General features: G+C 36.8%; 1 protein-coding gene across 1 annotated transcript; it reads right to left on the bottom strand.

Moving 5' to 3' along the window:
• Positions 1 to 373: 373 nt before the first annotated feature.
• LOC112043834 (protein jagunal) lies at positions 374 to 7,970 on the bottom strand. The gene is made up of 4 exons (XM_024079452.2): positions 7,718 to 7,970; positions 6,075 to 6,216; positions 4,817 to 5,041; positions 374 to 3,772 (listed from the first exon to the last, which is right to left on the bottom strand). Exons 1-4 carry the CDS (start codon positions 7,801 to 7,803, stop codon positions 3,641 to 3,643), a joined length of 585 nt encoding a protein of 194 aa, XP_023935220.2. The 5' UTR covers positions 7,804 to 7,970; the 3' UTR covers positions 374 to 3,640.
• Between the last annotated feature and the right edge of the window lie 5,599 nt (positions 7,971 to 13,569).

The raw sequence follows: 13,569 nt of genomic DNA on the forward strand, positions 1-13,569 counted from the left end.
CGCAAAGGAGGGACAAACATACACACAAACTTTCGCCTTTATAATATTAGTGTGATCCTTAACTTTATCATCATCAACCCATTTTTGGCTCACTGTTGAGCACGAGTCTCCTCTAATGAGGGGTTAGGCCAATAGTCCACCACGTTGGCCCAATGCGGATTGACAGACTTCACACACGCAAAGAATTAAAAAAAATCTCTGGTATGCAGGTTTCCTCACGATGTTTTTCCTTCACCGTTTGAGACACGTGATATTTAATTTCTTAAAATGCAACTAAAAAGTTGGAGGTGCATGTCCCGGACCGGATTCGGACCCACACGCTTCAGAATCGGAGGCAGAGGTTATATTATTTATAAAATAAAAAGTATGTAAAAACATTGGATACCAATATAATATATTTCCGTTACACACTCAATAATATGCTTAAAATAGCCGAAATACTCTCCCGATATCTCATTTCTTACAGTCATCATAAAATAGCTATAATAGTCCAAGAGACAGTGATCGCCAGACTTTCGTCATTTTATAAAAAGTTTTGTAAGCTCACACTCCTAGCATAGGCAAATACCGTAGACAACTGTTGAATTCGAATCATGGTGGGATTTATGACGGCTTCCGCGGCGCAGTGGAATGCGCGGTGGATTTACAAGACGGAGGTCCTGGGTTCGATCCCCGGCTCGACCAATTGAGGTTTTCTTAATTGGTCCAACGAAACATACTTTTGCCAAACAAAGTTAAAGATATTAATTGATTATGAAACACGGCTAAAACTCACGTGATATTAGGTCGGAGTATGCCCGACTAGTTTCGAACCCATACGGAGCCCTTAGTCATGAGCTGGTTCTTGCATCGCGGCACGATCCAAACTACACAGTTAAAATATATCTATGAATATACGAATATAACATTATAATAGATGTGCAGATCGGCGTATTATAACTTCAATGCGGGTAATTAATTTATTTGTATAATATACTTCACAAAGCAACCATATGCCAAACTTTATATTTGCCCACCATACTTACTCGTGATAGCAGCATGGGCTATTATAAAATGACGAAGATCTAAACATCGCAGGCTCTTACTCTATAACATTTATCTAAAATAGAGAGAGATTGTGTTGAATTATAAATACTTTGATCGTAACTTTTAATTTTGTAAGTACAGTCATCTTAAATGTTATATTTACAATCAATTTTATAACGCAAATTTGAAAGAACTATTGTTACCGCATAAACGAATTATATAAAAAAACCTTTCAAATAAAAACAACTTGACGTAAAACCATAACCAGGTTTAAAATATTTAAGTAGCAATAAATAATATTATTTATATCAAAACAAGTCTTTTAAAATTTTAAAAGAAAACATTTCATCAACACTTTATATTAAAAAAAATGTGGCAGTGATTATAACTTAAAAAACAGACAGGCCACTTTACGTAAAATACATTTGTACCTACACTACCCTTCTATTGAGATTGATAGAGAATCACTCCTATTACAGCAAGATCAAAGAAAAGTGAACCTAATTTACTAGATACATCGGAAATTTTCTATGAATTCAGGATGCAGAAGAATTTAAGCTTTAAAACTCAGTACAATAAGGTTTATTTTAATCACCACATTATTGAGACACTAAATTGATGCTCTCTGAGGCTTGATGTATCAAAACCAACTTCCCAACTTTGAGTTCAGAAATATTTTTTATGAGAATAGCTTAATAACAACCAGCTGGAAGATCTCTTATGATCTAAAACCACAAAGGAAAACCAGCGAGACAGATCTGAGTAAGTATAACATAAAATCACGTTATGTTTTAGCTTTAACACCTAGTAAATAAGGCTCATTTTAATCAGACATTACTTTGTGAAGACCCAAAAAATACATTTAATTTGTCATCATGCTAATTTATAAATGAATTAAGGTTAAAGAATGCACATATATTAAAACATTAACCTCCTCTTGACCAGTCGGGTAAAAATATACACATAAGGTGAATGCAAATATGTCATAGATAAACAATAAAGATTTTCATTGAAACTCTTTGTATTTTGCAAATGGCGCGCAAAATTAGATTTTATTCAACAGCTTGGAAAGTGACAAAGTAGATCAGTTGTTTTTCTTATGTATTATGTATTTTCCTCGCATATAGTAAGATGAAAATGTTTCTCAAAGCTGCATAATTATTTACTTCTGGTACATTGAATCTCTTGCTACGATCAGGATTCAATTTTAGAATCCTTCGCTTCAATATATGGTCCGAGAGCTGGTCAACATTTTTGGGTAGGTATTATAAGCATGCTGAAATCTTGTCCTGTATCTCTTTTTCTAACCCTAACACACACTGAAGACTTGGCATCTAGTGGGTTTTTATTATTTTGCAAAAATATCATTAAAGCAATCTCAAATATTTATACCTTAAAATTTAATATTTAAAGAGTAAAAAAATAATATTCTATGTCATATATCTCCTCAAATATATTGTTTGTAAAAAATACGAGCCTGCTTTGTACCAAACAACTGCGAAACGTAAGTGTATATATTTATATCATCACTAACCCTCTCAACATCCGTTCGCCTCCCCCGATTACACTTTATGTAACGGGGTAGGGTTAGGGTACTTTAAGAGAGTTACTTTACTAGACAAGTTTTAGTTTTAGTTAAAAATACTTACACAAAAATGTTGACCAGCTCTTCGCCTAATAGGCAATCACGAAAAACAATAGTTTTGCAGTCGAGCATTAAAATAACTTTTATATAAAAAAACAGTAGATAGTTTATCATTTGTCATAAAAACATTTAAAGAAAAAACAACATTACATAACAATATTCAGTAAAAAGTAACGACAAGGAACGAGTAATCAGACAACAGTAAATATAAAATCGAGTAAAAAAACTTACTGATTTTTATTTCACACATGAAAACGGGAAATTGGCGGCGATTCGAGTGAAGTGAAAGTAATATGATAGAGTTCAAAATATTGTTTGAATATTTTTCTATTTTAGTAATAAATAAAATTCTAAAATAAATAAAAAGTTTAAATTCTAAAATAAATAAAATTAATAAAAAATCAGCAGTTATAAATAAAAAACGTAGTAATACTCGTATATAATGATATATATATGAAATATAAGCTCTTATTGTATATAGCATGTAACTAATCTGATTTTAGTCAAATATCCAATGAAAATTATATTGAAAGCCAAAATGTTAAACATTTAGAGAGAGAACTCAAATAAAAATAAAAATTACAAGTTATAATATACAATAACTCCCTAATAAGCAGTGGAATTTTAATCCTATTGCTTTCAAAATGTCTATATCCAACAACATTGCACGGCATTGGGGTAATGAAGAAATGAAAAATTAAATAGAAATGAGATGTTTTAATAGATAGAATGTTGATTTCCAAAAAGATGTCCTTACCTACTTATACAGTTAAAAACCATACGCACCCAATTCCTATTACCATGAAATTCAGACTCAAAACTAGCTAAACTATTAATGCAGAATTTCTAAAATAAATTCAATTAACATTTTTTTCAATTTATCTCAAAAATAGAAACATCACAAAGTTTCAATTCACCCGAATCGCCACAGATAAACAATGGAAAAGGAAACTTATGTCTATGTGTGGTTTAGTCCGTTTTCCTGTACGTGCCCCTCGCTCGCCACGCCTTCAGCAGGTTGTAGCCAAAGTAGAGCTGGAAGAAGTGGACCTGGGAGGCCAGCAGTACGAAGGCGTACCACAGCAGGCCGTATGGATAGCCCTGCAACACGAGCAAATATTGTGATGTACTAATACTGACGTAAAAAGAATATTGGTCATTTTTAAATACAATGATAATCATCATATCAGCTGATGGATGTTCACTGCAGGACATAGGCCTTTTGTAGGGACTTCCAAACATCACGATACTGAGCCGCCTGCATCCAGCGAATCCATGTCGTCAGTCCACCTGGTGGGAGGTCGCCAGGCCAAACATGAGCCAATTTAGAAAAAATATAAAATGAACCAAGGAACAAAACTAGGACCTCTCTTTTGAAAATCATATAAAGCTAATGTAATCCTGAGATTCGACGGGACTATACAGGATATAAAACCATCAATCTTGTTGTAGTATTTTTCTAGTCTCGTCGAGCATATAAAGCAATCAGTCCTGTGACCATGTAAAGTTCTCAGTCATGCCATAGTATTTTTCTAGCCTTATCAAGCTTATAATTCAATTCTATTCGATTTTATTGGTCATGCTGGAGCTGCCATGATAATTTTTGAAGTCATAGAACATCCAATTCAAGTATTTTGTTAATTCTGAATAGACTTTCACTTGACTACAATCATAGTGGAAAACAATAATGAAGTTCAGGTTGGAGCGCGCTTGCCTAGAAGATGCCTATTAGCTCTTGCCTTGAAGATGGACAACTCGTAAGTGTTAAGAAACACACAATCTGGAAGGGTATTCCACATCTTCGCTGTTCTTATTAGAAACGTTTTGTGCAAGTCGACTGGACATTAACAACAAAATTAGTGGATAGAAGCAGGCGTTACTTTGCGGAAGTTCATCATGAATAGATAATAATTTATTTATATTGCTCAAAAACAACACTTTGCAATTACACGTTGTAGAGTCTACATCTCCTGAGGATGCTCCAGTTTCAGGGTGATACCTATGTAGAGAATATTTTGCCGGACCTGGGTGACGTTGTCGCATGGGATTCTCGTCTTTTCGCGGATGATAGCAAAATAAATAAATTATTATCTATTAACAACAAAAGTATCAGTTTCTGAACACACTTGTACACTAATCACTGACCTGCCAGAGCTGTATCTCGTCTTCGTCCTCGTCCTCGTCGGCGGTGAGGTACTTGTACACGTCCCCACAGTAGTACACGACGCAGTACAGCAGCGGCCCCAGGCCCAGCGCGGTGATGCCGTACAAGTAGTGGCGCATGTAGCGGATGTTGTTGCGCTTGATGGCTGATAACCCCAGGAACGACAGCACCAGCGACAGGCCCCACAGGTACTCCCACCAGAGGGGCTGGAATGGTAAAACATGGAATTACAGATGTTCTACCATCAAGCTATTTTTGCATTAAGTAGAACTAATGAGAACTATTTGAGAAATAAATAGAAACAAAGATGTATGAATATACACTTTAACTAGTGAAAATATGATTAATGTAACAAAACAGAGATGTGATTTGGAATCCGTCCGACGGCAGAAGGCAGAGTACAAGTGACAAGACATTGACAGTGACAAGACATGAGTTCCTATATAGCATTCCAAATATCAGATACAGGGATGGCTGTGTTCACTTTAACATCCTCCCTTGAACGCAGTCCCATGGCTTCCAGGAACATCTGGTGCTTCGGCTTCGGCAGGGCTTTGGTCAGGCAGTCCGCCTTCATCAAATCAGTGCTGTGTTTTTGTCTAAAGATGTAGTTTCTAGTATAATGTTTTTATCTTGAACATTTAGTATAGCTAAGTGATATTGTGTGAGTGGGATTGATCACTCAGATTTAAAGCAGGCCATAGCCAGAGCTATTGAAGCATGGAATTGTACAATGCTTTTACTCCATCATAATTCATTGTCAAATTATTTTAACCTGTTTATAAATTGATGGTTTCTACAAAAACAAACAGAATCATAGCAAAGCTGCCCAGGTATTAATGTAAGCACATCAGTAGTAATTCCTCAGACATACTCCGAATTAAAAGAGCTTCAGTACGCCACTAAAAGAGAAATTCATACCAATAGTCTCACCAGTGGGGCGTGCACTTAATAGATGAAAAAATACAATGACACTCATGATGAAAGCAGTACAGACTTGTAGCAATTTTTTTTATCTTATCTATGAAAAGTGAATGTTAAGAAATAGCTCAAAAAATGATATGGCCTAAATTAGATTTATTATAAGTAGGCTTCTATTCAAAACTGTCACTGGGTATTTACTCTATTATAGGATCAGAAGGCAGCTTTTAACAAAAAGTAAAAAAAAAAATATAATTTTACAGTTCATTTTATCTTGTCTTGCGTCCATTTCATAGTCATCTCCTAATTTATTCTTACTTGTGGTATCTGCAACTCCTCAATCTCCAGTATAAATATGTCGAGTTTGTCGAGGATGTCTGCCGAGAGCTTAGCCAGCATCACCAGGAACAGCATGTGGTGGAAGAACACACAGTATTTCAGTCTGGACTTGTTCAGTGCACTGGAACATAGATTACAACTTTGTTAAGTAAATAAGCTCCATATAAGTATATAAATCATAGCACAGAGGACTGATGAATGACTGCCATGAAGTGTTCAGGCTAGACAGACCCTAATGAGACTCCATACAAGTATAACTCACAGCACAGGGGACTGATGAATAACTGTCATGAAGTGTCCAGGCTAGACAGACCCTAATGAGACTCCATACAAGTATAACTCACAGCACAGGGGACTGATGAATAACTGTCATGAAGTGTCCAGGCTAGACAGACCCTAATGAGACTCCATACAAGTATAACTCACAGCACAGGGGACTGATGAATAACTGTCATGAAGTGTCCAGGCTAGACAGACCCTAATGAGACTCCATACAAGTATAACTCACAGTACAGGGGACTGATGGTTATCAGTCCCTTTGGAGACAGTCAACCGACTGTATCTAAGTGTCCAGGCTTAGATTTTAGATAGAGCATTACTGTGCTTTGGTCATTGTTGTCTGTGTAATTATATGTACTATACAACAGCCCAACTCAATGTGTACTGTTTACCAACAAAGAAATTAAAAATGAGGGTATAAATCGCTAGTCATTTCACACCTATTAGTAATTATAATTAACTTGTTCTTAAATTAATAAAAATAAATGGTCATGGCTAACATGATTGTTAGCCATGACCATTTATTTTTATTAATTTAAGAACAAGTTCATGGATTTACTTGAACATTGTTAAAGCTTGTTGTCAAAGCTCATTGTTGTCAAAGCTCAACAGTACCTTAAAGTAACAAATTTGTATGATAGAATTAATAAAAATTGAAGAAGCTAGGGAGATATGCAAGGATTGTAGGAAACTGAAGGGACACTACCTAGCCGGCAACCCAAAGAGTTTGAATCATGACAATATGATTGAAACAGTATACAGTGCATATTGGGGGCATAGCTACCGTGTATCAGTCATATCAAAGATACAGGCCCCCGGACTACAGGGGCCTCTTACATGTGAAAGCAAAAATTAGTAAAATGTAGGTAATACACATTCCCTTTTTTCCCCTTTTTTAAGTGTGCGCCCAAAAGTTGGAAACATCCTACATAGGTTAAGTCATATTTATTTCTATTGTGAGAAATGTTTACACTTCATTTGGGCCTCCCAACTCATTTTGATTTATGATACAGAGCCCCTCCAAGGCACACTACGCCACTGGTGCATATAGATACTATATTAAATTACTAAATATTTGAAGAAAAGAATGTACGAGGATTTTAGTACTTTAAAACACATTACTGTATAATTAACGGCCAGTCGAACACAACAGGCAAAGTTAATTACACAGTACACGTGAATCACATCACATAATTCAAACGAATGGCGGGAAAACGTAATCGTCCAAGCTTTCGTCTAAAAATAATTTGACGGAACCTCACAGAAATGTCGCGTGTGCATAATACACACGACCTGAGGACAGATAGAACACAACTTAACGTAAAAATAATCCGCATTCTCACCTTATTTGATACTGGGCTGCTATTTTCTCTCTATGTTCAAAATCTGCACCATTTGTACCCGTAACCATAATACCTCTCGACGCCATTATTATAAATAAATAACACAAAATGTAAAGTTTGAGGGACGCTTTCGTAACTTAGGAACCGTTTCTAGGCCTATAAATATAAGTTTATGTTTATAATTCAATATTTTTATTCAATCCATCACGGAATCACCATCTGCCAAACGGTATCAAGTTGGCGAATTGTCAAATGACATCACGAACATGCCAAGAATGCCAACGTCAGAGTTACATAATGTTGCCCGTACAGTATCTTTACTTCCCTGAACATAGATGTTTCTGTTATTTTATATATTTTTTTACATTCACTTGATCAAACGAGGTATTGCTTATTAGTATTGACTTCGTATCGACTTAGTTGCGTTTCTGTAACGGAATTTTAAAGGAATAATGTGAGTTTATGTATGAATATTACTAGTCGGTTATTGCACAATATTGCAGGTCTTGCAGATTCAGATGTACCCTTCTTGGAGAAACTTCTTAAGGTTTTGGACTGTTTAAGGTTTAGGACTGTTTAAGGAATGTATGTTATAAATGTCATATTCAATAAAATCTGATAAATTCCCAACATTAAGGAAAAAGCTTACACCTGGCAAACTCGAATCAACGTCTCAGTATTGACACACCATCTTCGTTCGGAAATATGAAATGATTAAATGAATGTTTTTTCTAATTTTATTTACTTTGATATCTCTGAAATATAGATCGTGAAAGCAAAATTAAAAGAATCTTTTCTTTCAATTTTGCTTTATTTTAGCGAATATTAGTTACCTACTATTGTTAACTAACCAAGATTATGGACAAAGCCGGGCTCAATAGCCTATACAAAATTCGTATAAATAATTGAAAAAAAACCCTTTCCATTGTTGTTTAATGCGAAGGAAAAATGAAACGAGAAGTGGATTTTTTAAGGGCCAGCGCACACTACGGTTAACCGCTGTAGAATTCAGTAATTAAAACATTCTGAACTGAGAAGCGAACTTAGATTAGAATTGGTAAAGTAGTTACATCACTGCCATCCTGAAGTTCATACAACTCCCTGATGATCATCAAGGATAATAACTAAGTAAATTGTTAAAACAGGGATCTGTGTTTGAATGAACCATTATGTATGTAGGTAGGTATAGGTAGTAGTACCTACCTACATTTTAACTACTGACCGCGATCTTCTCAAAAAATACTCATCCGTTGGATGAGATTTTCGTTAATAACGTTAGTAAATAAATAAATTCAAAACTATATTAAGAAGGAATACTTAGGCATCTAATCCACGATTATATTACACCAATTTTGTAGGGTTTGAAAATAGAAAGGCCTTCGTTATGAAATACCTACTGTTTCATATAATATATAAATAAATACTTAAGACCTAACAATACCTAATTATCTAGATTACTTTCTCGGCAAATTAGAAAACCAGTCTGTCGGCAACCAATCTGACGATGATGATGTAAATAACTTATAAAACTGCTACCGTATGCGTGAGAGTAAGGAAAGCCTGACAAAGTGGCGCCGTAACGCGTTACAATACGAAGCGGTTTAGGCCCCCTTACGAAGTTATCACTTCAAAAAGATAGATAGGTACATAACAGCTTAGTAGTTAAAACCGCAGCGGTTTCCCGCAGTGCGTTACAATGACAAACATTATTGTTCTTATGTTGTTTTCTAAACATGATCGTTATGGTTTGAATGAACGATCGTATGTTGATACACCGTCGCCACCGAGCGGTTATATATTGCTCCCACAGTGGATACGTTTAGTCGTTTCTATATCGTCCCAATATGAAGGTCCTAGCGATCGTCGCCGTGTTCGCCTTCGTGGCTGTGCAGGTAAATCCATTATTGATTAACTATTAATTAAAATATGTTTATCAAGTAAATTGAAAATCAAGACTGCCTAAATATGTAGCGTTTCAATCAAAATTTGGCTCGGTATACAGGTGGATTAAAACCTGTTATGTATCTCCTGTTCCTACCTACAAGAAAAATAAAAAATAGCCCCTTCCATTTCACTGTAAAATGTCGTCACATTCTTAATCGTAATTATGAAACCGGCCATGTGCTGTATAAGGTTCCGTATCCATATACCCTTATAAAGCAGAAAATTTTTTAAAGAAAGAAAAACCAATGCTTTTGTAGCATACCTAATATTTACACCCTTAGAGCAAAGAGGCAGTTTTGGATTAACTAGAGTAATTCCATCATCATCATCATTAGCCGATGGACGTCCACTGCTGAACATAGGCCTCTTGCATGGACTTCCAAGCATAACGATCTCGAGCCGCCAGCTTCCAGTAGCTGCCCTGCAACCTGCTTGTCCTCGGTCCACGTGGGGGGTCAACCAACACTGAGCTCATCTACTGCTATCTTCTTAATGCACGAATATTTCAGCTCAGCCAATCAGCGCCTGCTCCAGATGAGGAGAAGAAAGATGCGGCCGTAGCACCGGCGGCGCCTGTAGCCGCTGACCCATCATCACAGCCTGTAGCTGAGGTATTTCCCATTTTCAAAACACTTTTTCCCTTTCCCACTCAACGTTTTTGCTAGTAGATACAATAATCTAAAAAGGCGGAAATCGACCCTAGATCTCTAATTGGACTCTAGCACTTTAATCCTGTATCATAATCATCAGTTATTATGCATCCACTGCTGGACGCAGGCCTCTTTTGAGCAGAGCCAGTCGCTCGTCGCTCTACCTAGTGGGGAGGGGAGTGAAATGAAGAACCTTTCGACTCCAACGACCATCGGTCGTCCGACAAACATAACCAACCCACTGTACCTAACTTCAATTTGCTTGCCCTGAGACCTATATCGGTTACTTTCGTTCTTTGGCGAATCGCATCGCCCTTTTTTCGATTTTGTTCCTCAAAGAGATTCCAAGCTCTCCATAGCACACTGAGCGACTTGGGATTGTGGACTAGCCTGGCTGTCAGTCAGGGGCGTAGCTACCGCCATATCAGCCGGGCCCCAGGTCTACAGGGGCCTCTTAAAAAAACATGAGTTAGTAAAATTTAATCCTCAATCCTGAAGATTCCCGAATCCGAAATCCGAATCTTAATCTGAAGATTCCCGGAGAAACGAACATTTTTCATCTTCTTTTCTCCGGGAATCTTGAAAACTGCTAAAGAGATTTTTGGGATTTGCCGCTCGTCTATTGGGCCCCCAACTAATTTTGATACAAGGCCTAGGCCAAGTGTTCACGTTCCGGCACCGGTAGATACCTAATGAGACTTAAGTTTCAACACCATAACCAGTCTGCCTAAGAGAGCCAAAACATCTCGTGAAGAGATTAATATAGAATCTTACTGTCGACCAAAAGAGCGGCATCGAAACCATTGCTATCTCATTCAAGAGAAAATATTTTGGATTAGTCGGCAACATTACTTTTTCTCTGCACGAGATTTATGCCGTTGACGCATGCAAGGCCTGAAGGAACTAGAATTTAGAATTATCTCGTAATCCGACTTTAATTCCAGTTAACTGTCCAGGTGACTAGGATACAGAAGGAGAGAAAGCAGCATTGCAAATGGTATACCTAAACTATTGCTCCCAAAACTCCCAGTCCTTTCGCCCCTTGATGGGAACTGTATAAAAATACGTGCAGTAGATTAGGAGATGTTTATGTTTTTCATTTATGGTAATCATATCAACGATAACTAGGGAATGGACTTTCTACGTTGTTTAAATTACACTTTTTCAAAAATGTAGTCCAGTCCAAATTCATAAATAGATGCCTAATATAAAATAAAATGATTTATAAACAAACGAGAAACAAGTAATAAACGCATACACAATTGTTGTAAAAGCCTTCGATAACGGCCTCCGTGGCGCAGTGGTTTGCGCGGTGGATGGCAAGAGGTCCTGGGTTCGATCCCCGGCTGGGCCGATTGAGATTTTCTTAATTGGTCCAGGTCTGGCTGGTGGGAGGCTTCGGCCGTGGCTAGTTACCACCCTACCGACAAAGACGTACCGGCAAGCGATTTAGCGTTCCGGTACGATGTCGTGTAGAAACCGATAGGGGTGTGGATTTTCATCCTCCTCCTAACAAGTTAGCCCGCTTCCATCTTAGATTGCATCATCACTTACCATCAGGTGCGATTGTAATCAAGGGCTAACTTGTAAAGAATAAAAAAAAATAACATTAATGACCGTAAATAAAAGCAGAATCAAAGGTTATGAGAAAAAACATAAATCAATCAAATCCAATAATTCAATTAACGTTATCACCACAACGGTGCAATGAATGCATCGGCCACGGTCACGGTTGCAGTTTCATTAAAATACCTATTTGTTCTGATTGTTTGCTATGTGGTCTGATAGTAATGGTTCCTACCTACAACCTACATTGGCCGATGGTCGTAAACTGCAGGACATTTGTAGGACTTCCACACATCACGGCTTGAGCCGCTTGCAACTTTCTGCGACTTGCTTAATGTCATCAGTCCACCTAATACTGCGTTTTCTGATGAGAATCGTCATTCCAGCTCTTAAACCTCAAACGTTCAGCGGTTCTTTGTAATAGGTGCCCATCTCTTGCCACTTTTACCTTTTCCCTAGGCGATGCCAAAAACAATAAAACTATAAAGAACCTATTTGGCTTGCCAACTACTTGAAACCTATTAGTAGATTGGACATATTTACGATGTCATTTTCCGCTTTACATTTTTTAAATACATTATAGAAATGAGGCCAGACATGTTTTTAAAAAGGAATCCTTACAACCTAGATATTTCTATGGAGACAATAGGCATCTTCTATAGGTAAGCACATTATACCTTCCACATCTACACTTACCAATCAGGTGAGATCGTGGCCAAGCGCGAGCCTATTCCTATATAAAATAGTAGATTGTTATACAAGGGGCTAAAATACCCATTATATACGAGGTATTTTTAGGGCACGAGGTATTTTTACTTTTCACTATGATTGCGAGAAAATAAAATAATTCAGTACAGTATTCAATGTTAAAATTCTTTTTGGATACGTAGCTTCTGATTCCACAGACAAGAACGCTGCATTTCGTTCCAATTTCAAATTTTCATCAAACAATCAGGGCCTTACATAATATGTACTCGTACCCACCTATGATGATTCTATACACGAATAAAACCTACTTCGTTTTATAGTAGGCTAGTAAAATAACTTTAGCCCCTAGAGGCTGAAATGCTTGTTTAGCCCCACTGTAGAGTGGTAATACCAATATGACAGCGTTTTTGAGCAAGAGTGAAAAAGTACATAATTCTGTTAAGGATATATCTATGTATCTATGTTTTTTACAGGCCAAAGTCACAGCACCAGAGTCTGCCAGCCCGGCGGCGGAGGCGGCCTCGCATGCCGAACCAAGTAAAGCCTGAGTACGCGCTGAATTACTAATTTACTTTACACTATACTTAACTGACGTTACCTAAGAGATAATTATATTTAGAATGTAAAATAACATATATTTGCTCAATAATAAAGTGTTGATTGCCTTGAGTCGATTTATTTTTATTATTTTTCCAGAAATGTCTACTTATCTAATAAAAGAACTTCCCCTAAAATTACCCCTTATTCTCAATTTATAAGAGAATATTGTTCTTAGATTACGTTTTAAAATGTTGCAAAGGACAATTTCATCGAGCCCTCTAACTTCAACTTAACACCCTTTTCCCTACCACTTACAATGTTGGTATCTTTATATATAGAGTGAAGGCATTTTCTATGCAAGCGCGTTTCACCATAGGCTACATCATTGCTCACTATGAAGCGTAATTGCAATCAAGCGCATTGTAAAGGTATCAAAAAACATTC

The sequence above is a fragment of the Bicyclus anynana genome, chromosome 22 (genome assembly GCF_947172395.1).
Source record: "Bicyclus anynana chromosome 22, ilBicAnyn1.1, whole genome shotgun sequence".
Classification (NCBI taxonomy): domain Eukaryota; kingdom Metazoa; phylum Arthropoda; class Insecta; order Lepidoptera; family Nymphalidae; genus Bicyclus; species Bicyclus anynana.

Bases quoted from the DNA above. Each gene is read 5' to 3' on its own strand.
- LOC112043834 (XM_024079452.2), bottom strand. From the start codon at position 7,803: ATGGCGTCGAGAGGTATTATGGTTACGGGTACAAATGGTGCAGATTTT. The intron at 5,042-6,074 runs GTAAGAATAAAT...TTACCATTCCAG, and splicing joins AGGAGTTGCAGATACCACAA to CCCCTCTGGTGGGAGTACCT. The intron at 3,773-4,816 runs GTCAGTGATTAG...CTCGTGTTGCAG, and splicing joins ACGAGATACAGCTCTGGCAG to GGCTATCCATACGGCCTGCT.